This window comes from Dreissena polymorpha, chromosome 6 (genome assembly GCF_020536995.1).
Source record: "Dreissena polymorpha isolate Duluth1 chromosome 6, UMN_Dpol_1.0, whole genome shotgun sequence".
NCBI classification, from domain to species: domain Eukaryota; kingdom Metazoa; phylum Mollusca; class Bivalvia; order Myida; family Dreissenidae; genus Dreissena; species Dreissena polymorpha.
In genome coordinates, this window is record NC_068360.1 from 33,008,591 (window position 1) to 33,028,600 (window position 20,010).

General features: G+C 37.4%; 1 protein-coding gene across 1 annotated transcript in view; it reads left to right on the forward strand.

Moving 5' to 3' along the window:
• The window catches only part of LOC127834763 (uncharacterized), a 34,958-nt gene extending 17,464 nt beyond the window's left edge, over positions 1-17,494 (forward strand). The window contains exon 2 of the mRNA XM_052360798.1: positions 15,538-17,494. Coding sequence (XP_052216758.1) covers positions 15,588-16,670 — 1,083 coding nt within the window. The 5' untranslated portion in view covers positions 15,538-15,587 and the 3' untranslated portion in view covers positions 16,671-17,494. The remainder of the gene's footprint in view (positions 1-15,537) is intronic.
• The last annotated feature ends 2,516 nt before the right edge of the window (positions 17,495-20,010 follow it).

Consider the following 20,010-nt stretch of genomic DNA (forward strand, 5'->3'; position numbering starts at 1 on the left):
AAAGCGAAACGCCGCGAAAATTCCCCCTCATGAGGGTAGCGACGCGCTTCCTCTAAAATGGATTGAGGGTCCTGCATTTTTGCTAAGTGCCCATTCAACTTTGCAAGTGCCTATTGTTTTTTTCATCTATGGGGCAGTAATCCCATCAGAGAAAAAAATATCCTGATCTCTGGTTATTGCAAACAAATGACACCATCATCGTTCATATTAAGGAGGAAATAATGCTAACTATTCAGGGCCCTCAATCTATCAAATCTGCCGCCGAATTTCGGCGGCAGTCCCCCACCTGAAAAGTATATTTTTTTCCCCCCAAAACTGATTTTTTTCCCCTTCAGAAAATGAGAAAAAAAATCGCTGATTTATAGAAAATTTACTCCAATATATCACTGTCCGTTATATTGCGTTGTCCAATATATCACAAATCGGTTATGCCTATGGTTATGGCTCCTAAAAATGTGACGAGCATAATCCCCAAATAACATGTTTTAATCTGAGAATTTGCGGAGATAAAATCAGGTACAAGCTAGTATTTTACCCTTTTTTCACCCCCTTTTAATTTCTGTTTCTTCCCGACATTCATAATCCAGTTTTGACCAGATTGTTTTGTTTCATTGTACATCACTGTTACACCTGTTGACTGCGATAAACAATAACTCCTCTTGCCAAACATCAGGTCATTTTGGGTGTTAACACTCTCTCTTGAAATTGCTTTGAACTGCCAAAACGCACCAGTGCACACATGAAGGTGTATACAATTTTAACTGTAAATGTCACAAGTCAATACTGACCTATCTCAACAATCTTTGCGCGTTAGATACAGTGTAAACAACTTGCTTTTAATTGAGAGGCAAAGCTCCCTCAGTTTGTCAAAATGCACCATGCTTTCCATGAGGATAAGATGATGTCATTGTTGATGATTTTGTACATGGGGTCTTATTTGTGCATTCTTGCTTGAACAATAAAACTTGGCAATTGTTTTCGGATTACAAATTTAATTATATGCATTTGAAAATACTTACATAGAATAATGTTTTGTTTTATACCAATGAACAACATATGGATATAACACATACTTCAATAAGGTAGGAAAATAGTGTGTTTTGAGATTGCCAAATTATGCTTATGCATACTTAAACATGCAATTTATATTGCGCGTCGGATATATCTAGGTCGCGATCTTTGGACCCCTTCAACCGCAAATTATTTGGACTTTTAAATAAGATTACTGTTATATAGATTGAGTAAAAGTCCACCTTTCTGTCCTATAGACAGTCACGTATATAGAAATATATGTTTATAACCATTCAACACAGTTGTTGTGTTTTGTTATAAAAATTCCCCCATTTACAAAAAAATCCCCCTCGTAAGGGCTGCGGACCCCTTCCCCCAAAGTAGTGTGAGGGCGCTGCTATTGTTTCTAGTTGGTATTGGCAACTGTCGATAATGAACTTCCAAAGACACTTCCAGTTAAATCCAAACTAGGCAAATTTTTACAGGACAGTAGGTCTTGTAAAATGGGAAAAAATACAGGACATCCTTTTTTTACAGGACCTACCGGCTACAGAATAAGATAGTAAAATAACTTGGTTTCATTGCTGGGATGGAGGTGTTAATGACATAAAATGATAAATGATTAAAGAGCTATTAATTTCAAGGTCACACATTTGTTTCTGACGTTAAATAACAATACACGACATACATAGTACTAGTCTTGTTTAGTTAAAACATAAAAAAAAAAGATGAACGCATGTTAACACTAAATATACATTTTCTCATCACGCATTCAAATTTTCCATTGGGAATCGCTCCCAGTTATATCTTAAGAACATTTTCCAAAACGAAAGTAGCTGATACTTGTTTACCTAAGCTACTCTTAGCGTGCATGTCAAATAGGACTAAGGAGTCTGGTCAAAACGGCCTAAACAGACGACCACCAGTCACCTCGATAAATGATGACCAGTCTTTTTCAGGCATGGACATTGACAGCCAAGATAATAACGGTTCAAATGACAATTATCATTATTAGCTCGACTTTTCGAAGATTAATGAGAGCTATACGACTTGCCCCGGCGTCGCCATCGCCGTCGGCGTTGGTTAAAGTTTTTTATCAAGTCAAATACTTGGAATACTTCTTTATGACAACAAGACAATTGTGCAGGTCAGGGTGCATAACTCTGTCAACATTAGTTTTAGAATTTTGACCCTTTTTAATCCACCTGGATCGAAATATCGGGGGTATATTGTTTTTGGCCTGTCTGTCTGTCTGTCATTGTGTCAGTCAGTCATTGTATGTGTGTGTCCCAAAACTTTAACCTTGGTTAAAGTTTTATAACTTTTGCAAAATTGAAGAAGCAACTTCATATTTGGCATGCATGTGTATCTCATGGAGCTGCACATTTTGAAAAATGCTTTCATACTTGCAACACTAACTAACTATCATAAGGGGACTGTGCAGGCAAACTTGCAAAATTATGTAACTCAGAATGGCATTTTGACAGAATTATGGCCCCTTTTATACTTAGAAAAATAAAAATTTGGATAAATTTTGTGTTTTGGTCCATTTTACTCCTAAATGATCATAGCTATTTCTTTCAGACTTGGAACACTTGCTAATTATCATAAGGGGACTGTACAGGACAAGTTGCATAACTCTGGTTGTCATTTTGACGAAATTATGGTCTTTTTTATGCCCCCGTATTTAAAGATCAGGGTATGTTGTTTTTGGCCTGTCTGTCTGTCTGTTTGTCTGTCTGTCATTGTGTGTGTCCCAAATCTTTAACCTTGGTTTAAGTTTGATAAACTTTGCATTATTGAAGATAGCAACTTCATATTTGGCATGCATGTGTATCTCACGGAGTTGCACATTTTGAGTGGTGAAAAGTCAAGGTCAAGGTCATCCTTCAAGGTCAAAGGTCAAATATCATTGTATTTTATAAGGAGGGCATATTAAGTGATCGCACTGTCTGTCAGTCTGTCCATCACACTTTGAGTTTAGGTTTCGAAAAATGCTCATAACTTATATGTCCCTTGAGATATAACCTTCATATTTGGTATGCATGTGTATATGTACAAGGCCTTACCATAAGCACTAAAATTTTTACCCCTGTTATTTTGACCTTGAACTTAGGGTCCGCGTTTAGGTTTCTAAATCTGTGTCATAATAGGCTTCGAAAAATGCTCATGAATTCTATGTCCCTTGAGATATAACCTCCATATTTGGTATGCATGTGTATATGGACAAGGCCTTTCCATACGCACACTTTTTTTTACCTCTATGACCTTGACCTCGAACTTAGGGTCCGGGTTTAGGTTTCGAAATCTGCGTTTAGGTTTCGAAAAATGCTCATAACTTCTATAAAAGCGTTTATAGGGGGCATATGTCATCCTATGGTGACAGCTCTTGTCCTTTCCTAAAATTTTAAACTTTGTTAAAGTTTGGTCATAACTTTTTATGCCCCCTGTAGGGTGGCATATAGCAGTTGAACTGTCTGTCAGTCAGTATGTCAGTCTGTCAGTACGTCCGAAAACTTTAATGGCCATAACTTTTTCAATATTGAACATAGCAACTTGATATTTTGCATACATGTGAATCTCATGGAGCTGAACATTTTGAGTGGTGAAAGGTGAATGTCAAGGTCATCCTTCAAGGTCAAATATATGACGTCTGTCCGTCCGTCCAAAAACTTTAACATTGGTCATAACTTTTTCAATAATCAAGATAGCAACTTGATATTTGGCATGCATGTGTATCTCATGGAGCTGAACATTTTGAGTGGTAAAAGGTGAAGGTCTTCCTTCAAGGTCAAATGTCAAATATATGGCATCTGTCCGTCCGTCCGAAAACTTTAACATTGGTCATAACTTTTATGTCCCCTTTCGAAGAAGAGTGGGTATATTGTTTTGCACATGTCCGTTGGTCTGTCAGTCCGTCCACTGAATGGTTTCCGGATGATAACTTAAGAACGCTTACGCCTAGGATCATGACGCTTCATAGGTGCATTGATCATGACTCGCAGATGACCCCTATTGATTTTCAGGTCACTAGGTCAAAGGTCAAGGTCACGGTGACTCGAACCAGTAAAACGGTTTCCGCATGATAACTCAAGAAAGCTTACGCCTAGGATCATGAAACTTCATAGGTACATTGATCATGACTCGCAGATGACCCGTAATGATTTTCAGGTCACTAGGTCAAAGGTCAAGGTCACGGTGACTCGAAACAGTAAAATGGTTTCCTGTTGATAACTCAAGAATAATTAGGCCTAGGATCATGAAACTTCATAGGTACATTGATCATGACTGGCAGATTGATTTTCAGGTCACTAGGTCAAAGGTCAAGGTCACAGTGACAAAAAAGGTATTCACACAATTGCTGCCACTACAACTGACAGCCCATGTGGGGGGCATGCATGTTTTACAAACAGCCTGTGATCTATATTGAAGATAGCAACTTGATATTTTGCATGCATGTGTATCTCGAGGAGCTGCACATTTGGAGTAGTGAAAGGTGAAGGTGAAGGTCATACTTCAAGGTTAAATGTCAAATATATCTGTCCGTCTGAAAACATTAACATTGGCCATCACTTTTCAATATTGAAGATAGCAACTTGATATTTGGCTTGCATGTGAATCTCATGGAGCTGCACATTTTGAAAGGTCAAGGTCAAAGGTCAAATATATGGCATCTGTCCGTCTGTCCGAAAACTTTAACTTTCGCCATAATTGTTATGCCCCTGAAGAGTGGCATATAGTTTTTGAACTGTCCGACTGTCTGTTCGTCAGTCAGTCTGTCTGTTCGTCTGTCAGTTCGTCCGTCCGAAAACTTTAACATTTCCCATAACTTTTGCAATATTAAAGATAGCAACTTCATATTTGGCATGCATGTGTATCTGATGGAGCTGCACGTTTTTAGTGGTGAAAGGTTAAGGTCAAGGTCATCCTTCAAGGTGAAAGTTCAAGGTCAAAGGTCAAATTTTGCAATATTGAAGATATAACTTGATATTTGGCATGCATGTGTATCTCAGGGAGCTGCACATTTTGAGTGGTGAAAGGTCAAGGTCATCCTTCAAGGTCAAAGTCAAAGGTCAAATTTTGCAATATTGCAGATAGCAACTATATATTTGGCATTCATGCATATCTCATGGAGCTGCACATTTTGAATGGTGAAAGGTCAAGGTCATCCTTCAAGGTTATCCTTCAAGGTCATAGGTCAAATTTTGCAATATTGAAGATAGCAACTCGATATTTGGCATGCATGCGTATCTCATGGAGCTGCACATTTTGAGTGGTAAAAGGTTAAGGTCATCCTTCAAGGTCAAAGGTCAAATTTTGCAATATTAAAGATATCAACTTGATATTTTGCAAGCATTTGTATCACATGGAGCTGCACATTTTGAGTGGTGAAAGGTCAAGGTCAAGGTTATCCTTCAAGGTCAAGGTCAAAGGTCAACATTTTGCAATATTGAAGATAGCAACTTGATATTTGGCATGCATGTGTATTTCATGGAACTGCACATTTTGAGTGGTGAAAGGTCAAGGTCATCCTTCAAGGTCAATGTCAAAGGTCAAATTTTGCAATATTAAAGATAGCAACTCGATATTTGGCATGCATGCGTTTCTCATGGAGCTGTCAATTTTGAGTGGTGAAAGGTCAAGGTCATCCTTCAATGTCAAAGGTAAAATATATGGCTTTAAAGCGGCGCAGTAGGGGGCATTGTGTTTCACGAACACAGCTCTTGTTTAATATTGAAGATTGCAACTTGATATTTTGCATGCATGTGTATCTCATGAAGCTGCACTTTTTGAGTGGTGAAAGGTAAAGGTCAAGGTCATCCTTCAAGGTCAAAGGTCAAATTTATGGCGCAATAGGGGGCATTGTGTTTCTGACAAACACATCTCTTGTTTGACTAAGTAACTTTGAATATTTTGTTATTTTTTTTGTTTAGATGCACTTTACTTCTAATGTATCAAGGCTATTGCTTTCAAACTTCAAATTCTTTCTTGCTATCATGAGGGTACTGTACCTAGCAAGTTCAATTTGACCTTGACCTTTGACTGACCTTGAATCTCAAGGTCAAATAAATAAATTTTGCTTAAATTGCCATAACTTCTTTATTAAGGATCAAATTTGATTCATACTTTGACAAAACAACACTTAGCTGACATACCACAATGGACTCCACCCAAACAATCCCCTACGCCCCACCCCAGAATCCCCCCTTAAAAAAAATAAATATTTTTTCCCCTTTTTTTTCTTATTTTTGAAATATCATCTTATAAATGACCACATCTCCATTATTCCCCCTCTCCACCCCCCCTACACACAGATTTTTTTTTTTGAAACATGGTAAAAAAATAAATATATTTTTATTATTTAATTTTGGAAACACCTTCCAACCATCCCACCCAAGCTTTTACCCAAGCTTTTGTTATCAAACTTAAAATATAATCTTATTAGTTTGTTTTTAGCTCACCTGAGCGATAGCTCGAGGTGAGCTATTGTGATCACTCAGCGTCCGGCGTCCGTCCGTCCGTCCGTCCGTATACAAATTTGTAAACATCTTCTTCTACTAAACCATTGAGCCAATTTCAACTAAATTTCATGTGGAGCATCCCTTGGTCATGGGACAAAAGAATTGTTAAAAAAAATTTGATCACATAACCAAGATGGCCGCCATGACCATATATGGTAAAAACCTTAAAAAATCTTCTTGTCAGAAACCGCTCATCAGATTTTCAAAAAATTTCACAGGGATGACCTTTGAGGGCTCCCCTGAAAAAGTTGTTCAAAGAAATTTGATTCTTCAAAAAACATGGCCGCAGGAGCTCGTTGAACTTTGCATGTTTATTAGTTTTTGCCTATTTTGTGAAAACTTTCAAAAATCTTCCACATTTTTTGTCCGATCCTTTCCAAATTTGCACAGTGTCTTTATATCAATGAGGACACAAACCCTACAAAAAATGAGCATTATTGGTCCATGAAGTACAGAATTACCTCCCCTTGAATTGAGAAAATGTTGTTTATGCAATAAAGTCCAAATTTTTCATCCAATTCTTTCCAAACTTGTAAGGATTTAGCATGGTTCAAACAAGGGAAACAACTACGGTTTATGCATGTTCTTTTTATTACAGATTTGCCTCCCTTTAATTCATTCAAAATCTCATTTTACAGCAGAGAATCCAAATCTGACCTGTAAATGAGCCCCATATTTACTGCTGGTGCTATGTTACCTTTTCCCATTTGATCATTCTTAAGTATTGGTCTTGTAATGCTGCTACTGCTACTGCTACTGCTACTACTACTACTACTACTACTACTACTTCTACTACTACTACTACTACTACTACTACTACTACTTCTACTACTACTACCACTACTACTACTACTACTACTACTACTACTACTACTACTACTACTACTACTACTACTACTACTACTACTACTACTAGTACTACTACTACTAGAACTACTACCACCACCACCACCACCACCACCACCACGTCTACTATTACTACTTCTACTACTACTGCCACTTCTACTACTACTTTTACTACTACTACTACTACTACTACTACTACTACTACCACTACTACTACTACTACTACTACTACTACTACTTCTACTACTTCTTTTACTTCTACTACTACTACTACTTCTACTACTACTACTACTACTACTACTACTACTACTACTACTACAACTACTATTACTACTACTACTACTACTACTACTACTACTACTACTACTACTACTACTACTACTACTACTACTACTACTACTACACCACCACCACCACCACCACCATTCACAGTGACAAAAAACGTATTCACACAATGGCTGCTACTTCAACTTATAGCCCATATAGGGGGGCATGCATGTTTTACAAACAGCCCTTGTTTCTATGGGATTTTAACCACAACTGTTCATGTTTATCTCCGACACATATTTTTAGGTCACCTGTCATGAAGTGACACAGTGAGCTTATGTGATCGTGTGATGTCCGGCGTCCGTTGTGCGTGCCTGCGTGTGTCCGTGCGTCCGTCCGTCAACAATTTGTTTGTGTAGACAGTAGAGGTCACAGTTTGCATCCAATCTTGATGAAATTTGGTCAAAATGTTTATCTTGATGAAATCCGGTTTGGGATTGTATTTGGGTCATCTGGGGTCAAAAACAAGGTCACTAGGTCAAATAATAGAACAACCTTCTGTAGACAATAGAGGTCACAGTTTTCATCCAATCTTTATGAAATTTGGTCAGAATGTTTATCTTGATGAAATCTGGGTTGGGATTTTATTTGGGTCATCTGGGGTCAAAAACTAGGTCACTAGGTCAAATAATAGAAAAACCTTGTGTAGACATTAGAGATCACAGTTTTCATCCAACCTTTATGAAATTTGGTCAGAATTCTTGATGAAATCTGGGTGGGATTGTATTTGGGTCATCTGGGGTAAAAATCTAGGTCAAATAAATAGAAAAACCTTGTGTTGACAATAGAGGTCGCAGTTTTCATCCAATATTTATGAACTGTGGTCAGAATGTTTATCTTGATGAAATCTGGATTGGGATTGTATTTGGGTCATCTAGAGTCAGGAACTAGGTCACTAGGTCAAATCATAGAAAAACATTGTGTAGACAATAGAGGTCATAGTTTTCATCTGATCTTAATGAGTCAGGTGAGCGATTCAGGGCCATCATGGCCCTCTTGTATGTCTTTACAAATGCTTCAAGAGATTTTGGTGAATATACCTGAACTCAGAATCGTCTATAATATACCACTTCTTTAAAACATAAGCGATCAATATGTTTCAATTATGGTCCTCTTCCAGTTAGAATATGACTATATTACCTTAACATTATTATACCCCCACAAACCAAGTTTAGGGGGGTATATAGGAGTGAGCTTGTCTGTCTGTCGGTCGGTCGGTCCGTATTAAGTGTCCGCACTGTAATTTAAGTTGTTTTCATCCAATCTTCACCAAACTTGGTCAGAAGTTGTATATAGATGATGTCTAGGTCAAGTTCGAATATTGGTTATGCCGGGTCTAAACTAGGTCACAGGGTCACTTAGTGCATTTTAAACATTGAGCATGGTGTCCACTCTAATTCGAATAGTTTTCATCCGAGCTTCTTTAAACTTTGTCAGAAGTTGTATTTAGATGATGTCTAGGCCAAATCGAACATGGGTCATGGCAGCTCAAAAACTAGGTTACGGGGTCACTTAATGCGTTTTAAACATTGAGCATGGTGTCCGCTCTCTAATTCAAGTAGTTTTCATCCGAGCTTCATTAAACTTTGTCAGAAGTTGTATCTAGATGAAGTCTAGGCCAAGTTTGAACATGGGTGATACAAGATCAAAAACTAGGTCATGGGGTCACTTGGTGCATTTTAAACATTCAGCTCTCTAATTCAAGTAGTTTTCATCTGATCTTCACCACACTTGGTCAGAAGTTGTATCTAGATGATGTCTAGGTCAAGTTTGAATATGGGTCATGCCAGGTCAAAAACTAGGTCATGGGGTCACTTGGTGCGTTTTAAACATTCAGCATGTTGTCTGCTCTCTAATCCAAGTAGTTTTCATCTGATCGTCACCACACTTGGTCAGAAGTTGTATCAAGATGATGTTTAGGTCAAGTTCAAACATGGGCCATGCCGGGTCAAAAACTAGGTCACGGGGTCACTTAGTTCGTTTTAAACATTGAGCATGGTGTTCGCTGTTTTTTGTGAAGACAACATGCAAAATATTCTGTGTCAATGCGGCATGTGGGGGTATTCGTCACGTCTGTGACAAAGCTCTGGTTGAATATGAACAATGGCTAACATTAAACAGTCAAGCACTCGAAAAGCCGAGCGTGCTGCAGACATAGCGAAAGACCGTCACAATTTACAGGCCAGACTGGCCTACCAGGAGAAAAAATTCACAGGCCAGTTGAAATTTTCACAGGCCTTAATTTTAAGTGTTTGACCGGGGAGGGCATAGAGCTATTAGTCTCGGCATGGCAAAGTAAATTCACAAAAGGGCAAACATAAGCATGAAAACTTGATTTGGGAAATAAATTAAGCGTGTTAGTTTCAGTTTGTGGATATATTTATGATTTAAACATATATACATGAGTGTTGTCGATGTATTTAGAGTAATTAATTTATAAATTAGTTTACCTTTAAGACATTAAGTATCCATTTCACTAACATGCCATTACAGTAAACTGTAAACTGTATAGATAATAGAGTGGCAAACATAATAAAGCAGAATATGCACATGAATCTGATTAAACGCAGATCCACTTACATATAAATCGAATCATGTTTGTCTTTTTTTTTTTCATTTTTGAAGGATAATCATGTAACTGTTAGATGTATTTTGCTTGCGAGTACACTGCATTCCAATTTTTAAACACTTGTTCTGTGACATTCAGTACATACATTTCCAAAAAAAGAGTTTTATTTGTATCTAAAACGTATGCTCCATCGTAGAATGACACGCGTTTTTCTTTAATCAATGCTAATTATATGACGTCCCTTGTTAATTCGATTGTTATTTGTCCTTTTCACTGGGCATCGTTATTTCTTTTTATTGTCCGCCATCTTGGATCACGTTAACAACATGTGTGCAACGAACGTAAACTCGTATATGCCCGACTACTTTCGCGAACCAATACTTAAGTATAATGTCGTTCGGCAAGTCGCTCCGTTAACGTTTTGAATCACTTTCGTAATTTATCGTCGCAGTTTGTCACAAAATTCAACGAAAACTGCAAGAGGGTAACTCTCTTTTAAAGCAAACATCGCCGGCCAGTAAGGACGACGATTTTGCATTTCACCGTCAGCCTTTTTAAATGTTCGTCGGCAATGGCCGACGGGCTTTCGCCATGTCTGGTGCTATCTTCTGACAGCTCTTGTTATTCATTTCTATTTCTATTACAACCACACAAATTGATATCTGTATCATCTGATAATCAGATTTATGATTATCTTGTTAAGCGACAAGGCCTTCATGGATTTGGACCGTCCTGACCCGCATTTGTAAGTTGCACAAAAATGGACCAATCAGGTGCCCTCGGAAAATTCTGTCAGCAGAAAGAGCGTTGTTACGGAAAAGCATGTGTATTAAGACGCTATAGCTATTTTTGCAACTCAGAAAACTTTCAGAGCCATAAAAAAACCTATACAACCCAACAAATTGGTTATCTTATTTTTTACTGGACAATCAGTCCTGTTAATTTGACAGACACGCCAGACCTTACAAAATTTTACAGGACATGTCCGTCGGTCGGGCCATGTTTGGCTGAGACTGCACTTCAGACGTTTACAAAACAACAATTTCATGTCATTTTTAGCCAAACTGGCAGTAATGAAAGTAATGCTAGTAATTGAACATAAACAACTTTTCTCGAACAGGATAGAATTCGGCACATTACCAGTATATATTTCATACTCAAGAATTACTTGAAGTGTCAACATATTTTCTCATAATTGTGAATCCAGTCTAAGTTTTAATACAAGCGAATTTCAAGGATATCTAAAATAGCAATGAATAGAACGCATATTTATTTTACAAATGCATATTTTAATGAAACACATGTTTGGAATTACAATGAGGTGGTGTATTTTAACGGTATTTGATGATGTAAACATAATATAGATCAGTGCTCGACATTTACGGTAGTCTGTAAACAAACTTTATTTGGCAGGGGATATCAATTCAACTAATTTGCTTGTTTAAATGTCTGTTTTAAGGTTTATAATTGCGTTCTGCACGCGATTTGCATAGTCAAGATCAGAATTAACCCTTGGACATCACCTCAATCACACCCCTGATCTAAGAAGAGTATATATTTGGGTCACATATATCCAAAATCTAGGTCACCATGTTAAATCTAACAAAAATTTGCACTCTGTCTAGAAAGTAGAAACCTCATTTATGACTCAATCTTGAGGAAACTATCAGTATGTTAATCTGTGCAATATCTTACATCCTATGCGTTTCCTCTTTGTGGCCTGCTCCAACCGGAGCCTGTCTTTGGCCGCGGCGTCTTTGTAATCTGTCAGCCTCTTGAGTAGATAATTGGATTTTGCTGGAGTCAATTATGAGCTCTTTTTTCTTCTTTGGTAAAATTTGTTATGACCCAAGGGGTTGTTCTCCCTAGCACATGCACCTCCTTCAGCTTCTTTTTCCTCATTTGAAAGTGGCAGATCAACAGGAGCAGTGGGTCCTTCTTGATCGTGCGGTAGGCATGGACTTTCAGGTTGCTCCTCAACTTGAGCGTCCTTTGCAGTGCGGAGGGGGGGGTGGGGGGGGCCTTTGTTTGGCGCTTTCTTGGTGACATTATACTGATCGAGTGTTCAGACTGAAATGAAAGTTTCCTGAATAGCACGGCTTTTATATATTCATCTTCAGACCGCGCGAATCATGTCAGACCATACAACAACTCAACTGGACGTAATGCATCTGCCTGCAAAGCGCAACTAACCGTAACGGGTCGGAATAAACACGTAGCAAAACGGCTGTCAATTATCCTAGCTTGCCGTGGTAATCTTGACAAAACGTAACAAAACTTGATAGAAACTTAACGTGTTGGGGAATGAATAGTATTCCTGTCTGAGTACGGACGCTTTTCAGGTTCTGTTACAGCCTGCTACGTACTGTTAAGTTTTGTTGCGTTTAAAAAGTTCAATCACGTTTCTCATTTCCGCTGTGGCATGTTACTCACATTTCACATTTTTGACAAGTTTGCAACTAATTTTTCACAAATTGGGTGCCATAGGCTGCTTTTCAAAGACGTGGAAAAAAGCCCTGTCAGACCCCAAAACTACATTTACATAAAAATGGCTGAACTAAGTAATTAAGACTTTTTATTGTAGGTTTAAGGTTTTTGTATTGGCGGTTGATTTTTTTAAATTTGCTTTTTCCTTTTAATGAACTGTTTATAATGATTTATCATAATACTCTGTAGTTCCAATAATGAATCTGTCAAGTTCCTTTTAATGAACTGTTTATAATAATTTAAAATACTACTCAGGGCCCTCAATCCATTTTAGGGGAAGCCGGTCGCTACCCTCATGAGGGGGAATTTTTCGCGGCACAGGTTTTTTTTTTGCCCGATTTTATAGCCGAATAACGGCTATGTTCCCAATGGCAAAAGGTATACTTTGTTCCCAAAATTTGGAAAAAAAATCCCAATTTAATTTATTTTTTTTATTTTTTTTTAATTTTTTTTTTTTTGAAGTGTCTAATGATTATTTTATCACAATTGTATTTCAATTACATGTAACAAAGTACATTATAATGATTTATATGATTTTGATCTTTTAATTTGAATTATTAGCTCATCTATTTTTTGAAAAAAAATTATGAGCTATTGTCATCACCTTGGCGTCGGCGTCGGCGTCGGCGTCGGCGTCCGGTTAAGTTTTGCGTTTAGGTCCACTTTTCTCAGAAAGTATCAATGCTATTGCATTCAAACTTGGTACACTTACTTACTATCATGAGGGGACTGGGCAGGCAAAGTTAGATAACTCTGGCGTGCATTTTGACTGAATTATGTGCCCTTTTTATACTTAGAAAATTGAAAATTTTGGTTAAGTTTTGCGTTAAGGTCCACTTTTTTCAGAAAGTATCAATGCTATTGCATTCAAACTTGGTACACTTATTTACTATCATGAGGGGACTGGGCAGGCAAAGTTAGATAACTCTGGCGTGCATTTTGACAGAATTATGTGCCCTTTTTATACTTAGAAAATTGAAAATTTTGGTTAAGTTTTGTGTTAAGGTCCATTTTATTCCTTAAGTATCAAAGCTATTGCTTTCATACTTGCAACACTTACTAACTACCGTAAGGGGACTGTGCAGGCAAAGTTATGTAACTCTGACTGGCATTTGGACGGAATTATGGGCCCTTTATACTTAGAAAATTGAAAGTTTGGTTAAGTTTTGTGTTTTGGTCCACTTTACCCCTAAAGTATCATAGATATTGCTATCATACTTGGAACACTCGCAAACTATCATAAGGGTACAGTAAAAGGACAAGTTGCATAACTCTGGATGTCATTTTTACGGAATTATGGCCCTTTTTTGACTTAGTAACTTTGAATATATGGTTAAATTTTGTGTTTCGATCCACTTTACTTCTTAAGTATCAAGGCTATTGCTTTCAAACTTCAAATACTTTCATGCTATCATGAGGTTACTGTACCTGGCAAGTTGAATTTTACCTTGACCTTTGAATGACCTTGACTCTCAAGGTCAAATTATTAAACTTCTCTAAAATTGCCATAACTTCTTTATTTATGATTAGATTTGATTGATACTTTGACAAAAGTACTCTTACCTGACATACCACAATAGACTCCACCAAACCATCGCCCGTGCCCACCCCCCCCCCCCCCCAACCCCCCCCCCCCCCCCCTATTTTTTTTTTTTTTTTTTTTTTTTTTTTTAAGATCATCTCACAAATGACCACCACACCCTCACACTATACCCCCCCCCCACCCAACCCCCTCCCCAATTTTTTTTTAAACGGTTAAAAAACAAAACTATTTATTTTGATTATTTTATGTTTGAAATACCGTCCAACCATCGCACCCAAGAATCCCCCCCACCCCCCTCCCCCCACCCGAATCCCCCCCCCCCCTATTTTTTTTTTTTTAAGATCATCTCACAAATTACCACCACACCCTCACACTATACCCCCCCACCTCACCCCCCCCCCCCCATTTTTTTTTATGAAACGGTTAAAAAACACAAATATTTATTTTTATTATTTTATGTTTGAAATACCGTCCAACCATCGCACCCAAGAATCCCCCCCCCACCCCCCCCCCCCCCCCCGATTTTTTTTTTCCTTTTTTTCGCATTTTTGGAAGAAAATGTAATAAATGTCCACACCCCCACACAATGCACCGCTCTTCACTCCACCCCTCCCTCCTTTGTGATTGAAAATGAGAGTCCCTTCACCTTTAAAAAGAAAATAGATGAGCGGTCTGCACCCGCAAGGCGGTGCTCTTGTTATACAGGCTACTGAATTTATTTTCCCAATTTCTTGAAATGCCGATAAAATTCCCAATTCCAAAGCCATGGGCTATCTTCCCAAAAAGGGGAAAAAAACCTGCGGCGTTTCCCTTTTTGGGGGATTTTTTTACTTACTCTCTCATTATTACTTTTGTACAGGTTTGCACTATGTTAATTTCTTTTTTCATAATTAAGTATGTTTGACAAGATTAAATTGAAATAGAATTGAGATATAATAATCATGAGACACATCTTTAAAAAAAAATTTTTTTTTTTTTTAATCTGGGGAAATACCGCCCCCCCCCCCCCCCCCCCCCTCAAAGGGGAAAAAAGTATACTTTTCAGGTGGGGGACTGCGGCCGAAATTCGGCCGCAGATTTGATAGATTGAGGGCCCTCACTCTGTAGTTCCAATACTAAATCTGTCAAGTTAGAGATATTGTTTGACACTTAAAAAATTCTAAATTCTCAAAACAAGACATTTTAATGTTAATGTACATGTATCTTTGAAATATGTTGATGTTTATTTTCAGGGCTAGCCTAAGTACAGTCATACAGTTTAAAATTGCTGGTAAAGGAGAATATGGAAACAAGTGTTATCAGGCATTTGAAAAGTGATGGGACAGTGACAAACCTTAAAAGCCTGATGGCCAGTATAACAGCTGGTGATGAGAGCACCGTCAATGAATTGCTGACAAAACTTGATGTTCGAAGACTAAACAAACAGTGTCGAGTGAACTATTGCAGGTATTCAGATATAACAGTGACACCATTGCTATGGGCAGTGATTCTTCGGAAACATGGCATCATTGAGTCTCTTCTTCGCAAAGGCGCGAATCCTGATAAGGCAGGCAGCTATTGTGAGATATCCACTGTCTTTACATACACTCCTTTGTTGAAGGCAGTGGAACATGTAGACTTGCCAAGTATTGATATGCTACTGGAGTATGGGGCAAATCCCCAATTAGGGGTTCCAGGTCCAAGGCAGTTAGAGGAGGAAGGGGGATCTGCTCAGTGGAAGGGGACAGACCCCTTGAGATTGTCAATGGCTAGTGGGACATTGGTGTTTAGAAAGTTGCTTGCTTGTGCAGATCTGTTTAGAGAGCATGGCGAGAAAGGCCATGTTTGCTTATGTTACGCAATTAAGTGTTTTACGACTTACGGAGGGTCTTCACTATACATTCAGTATGTGATTCAGCATGGTGGAACTGTTTGTAAAGGAAGGTTTTTCAGAGGCAATGTTGAATGCGAGATACTAAAGTCGCTTATTTCCGGTAGTGTCACGTTTGATTGTGATAACAGTGACTTAGAAATGAAATTTAAATCGTTAACTGTCCATGAGCATTATGTACCAATTGTTCAGTTGATTCTGAATACTGACTATGTGCATTCCTCTTCCTGTATATACAGAACTTTATCAGCTTCCATTCTGTTGAAAAACATGTCGTCTCTTGTGTCATGTAGCAATGAAAAATCAAAAAAATATATCACCTGGTTAACTAAGCATCTTTCTAACCCATCAGACTTGAAGCACATCTGCAGAATAAAAATCAGAAATTGCATGAAAAGATTCTCACCTGAAATATGTGATGAACTGCCATTGCCTGCAGAACTGAAGGAGTATTTGGTGATTGGGTATCACATGCAAATTGCTGCAAATGACTGAACATCTTTATCAGGACTTGTGGCAAACTTGATGATGAGGCTAGCTCGTTAAGTTTGTACCATGGGGCCATGGCGTTGAATCCTCAGACATACAAGACAGAAAAGACAAATACTGTCCAACAAATACAACATCCGCAGCTGTGCTGATTTCATGCTCATAACTGCAAACTGTCAAGTTCAAGCTTGTAACAGCTCTTAAGTATGTCAAGACTCATAACATCTCCAAACTGTGTCAAGTTACAGCTCATTACGGCCCCCAACTGTGTCAAGTTTCATCTCATAACAACTCCAAACCCTAAAAGAACATCTCCAAATTGTGTTAAGTTATAGCTTGTGTGTTTCTAGTAGCAGCTAAATAAAACAGCTCTAAACTGTGTAAAGTAACAGCTCAAGTTCTAAACCAAGTCAAATTACTGCCGCATATTTTGAGTGGTGTTTAGAAAAACCATATAATGAAAAAAAACAACAGCTGAAGACTTTGAACCAAGACCCCATGCTGCACAGTGAGTCTAGTATCAGTCACAACAAAACTGTAAGTCTTAGATTTGTTTATGTAATTCAGATGCAAGTGTTGCTCAAGTGCCTTCTTCAATGGTAAGCAAGTTGTTGATACTTTGTTATCATGTATGCTTAGTGTCTTTAATATGGTATTGTTATCAACTTTTGATTTTTTTGTAGCTTTTTTCGGCACTTTGTGATGAGAAGTTTCCAGTCCTATATAGCTTTTGATGACCTGTTTGTTCATTCTGCCATGTTAGAGTTTATCATGGCTTTTTTGCTGATTTTATACCTGTTATAGGTCAAATTGCCAATGACAAAACATATCTTTTTACTGGTTCCAGAACAAAAAATTAACAACTGATTGTTTGACTCTTATGTTTTTTTAATAGAGATGAATGGTCTAAGAATAAGGAGTTTTTGAGTTGTATTCACCAATTTTCTGATATATTAATGCTTGGAATTTTATGATGAAGTTTTATCACCAAAAATTCAAAATGTATACATCAAACAAATAAATTTTTGTCCTTTTGAGTAAATTGACCTTAATTTCCGGTTTCACAGGTATGGTTCATATTTCCAAAATTATTGGAACTGACCATGACTTTCACAAGTCTTGTGTTACAGTATTAACACCTTGTATTGCAAGTGTTTTTTTCTTTTGAATTCGGGGCCGTTATGAAGCCCCATTCTTAATGTTGTAAAGTATATTTCCGAAATGGGACCTAAACAGTTCCAATTTAAGGTATACTTTTGTTTTATGAATTGAAACATTTAGTTCATATTCCATCCTATTCCAGCCCTATAAGTTGAACCTTAGTTTTGAAGTATTTGTTAGCAACAAACTAGCAGCACTTTGCAAAATCTTACTAGCACTCATTCAAAGTCTCTTGCCTTGCATCCAGACTCATGAGGCCAAGAAAATGTTCTCGGACCTCTCCCTTTCTCTCCAACGCACCTTCCCATGACAGAACGTGCTACCAAGCGTTGTCAGTGCTCTCATCAAGGAAAAGCGTTCATTTTTTCCTTTGTAGATCACTTAATTGTTCATCTTCTATGCATTTGTTGTTAAAACAAATAATCATGCAACTTACTGCTTAGGTAATTCGGCACACATGGATTGCCAGTTAATCCTATTATACTAATAAGGTCTTAAAGGTTTTGTGTGTAACACTAATTCTTTTGTATAAGGAACATGAGGGATTTGATTACAATCTTTAGATATTTTCTATTATCCATGGCTTCTTTTTTACATGGGTTTTGGTTCAACACCAGTGTTTTTTTTTGATGAAATATTCGGCGTTATTCGGTTCCATTCCCCCATCTCTAGAGTATATATTTTTCCCCCAAATATTTGAAAATTTCCCCTCTTCAGGGTGTTTTTTTTAGAGAAAGGGGAAGACGCTGGACGCTGGGTGAAAGGGGAAAAAAGAGTGCCAAAGAGACATATTAGGGGAAAAAATAAAAACTGTTCATTTCAATGTCTATAACTCATCATAAAAGGCATGTCTCTGTCCTTTTTGTTTTTAAACACATTTAACATGTATTAAAGTCAAAGTCCTTAATAAAGTTGCAGGTGTAGATCTAATAATGGGAAATGTTTTCAACTATATTTCTGTACTGGGGTCGGGGGCGATGTCAATTTTGTGATTTCAATTTCATGATGAATGGGTTGACAATCTTGATATGCTACAGTATTGTAAGGGAAAGGAGCGGCAGCTGCCGATTTTCTACTTTCACTTTCACAATGTTCGATGTTGATTACCTCAGAATCCTGCTAGGTTTTAACGGTTTTTGATGATTCTTTCTTAAAAAATGCCTCGATGCGTTCAGTATCTTCCGAGTCCGAACGTTTTATTTTGTTTGTGTAAGAACGCAAATTGTGAGACATTTTTTTCTGTTTTCACGTTTATATCTTGATAGCCCGGATGAAAATTCGACTGATTTCCGGTAATTAATTGACGAAACATCCTTCTCGCGCATGACCGGTATCCAGTAAAATAGTAACATGATTATTACGATTAGTTGCCCGGTTTACATGACGTAATTTAAGAGCTATATTTAGAATAACTGGGATTGCCAGATTTTTTGTGTTCGTCTGGAGAGAGAGAGGGAGATCGTTGTACATATCTATCTATCTCTGTATACTGCCAACCGCTCTTTCGAGTATTATAGGAGGTTTTTGTGTGACGTCACAAGAGGGGTTTTCCGTTACTAAAAATAGATTGGCCGTCAACTTCTTGATCGCGGCCAATTACATTGTATCAGAGTAAAGGTCGTCGACTTACGACTTAATACTTACAATATCACAAAACAAAACGATAAATACCCGTATTCATTTTTAAAATAAGAATTTAATAACTGATTTTTCAAAAATAATAAAACATAATAATTTGAATATTATTATAAGTGGTGTGGATGCGATAGTGTTATTTTTCATCCGCGATTGAAATTTGGTGTAAGGGGTGCATTGAATCAGTTATAAAACAAAGCCCTAAAATAGCTCAATACATTTCAATCTTAAAATTTATTTTTAATTTTCTTTTACATTTAATGAATTTTCTTTTCGTTAACATTGAATGAAAATATAAATAAATTTAAGCATTTAAATTGAAAAAAACACCTGCATATTTTGCAAATTGAACTGTCTTTGCATGTATGCACGGATATTGAAAACTCGTCTGTAGTGATAATGAGCGATTCAAATCTAGCATTTTATGATACCATTAATCTACACATTTAATTTATTTCACGCAAGTATTTTATATCCCTATAATGACCAAACGCGATTGCTTGTTTTCATGATGATGTTTCGAACACTGCAGTAACGCACGATCTTTACA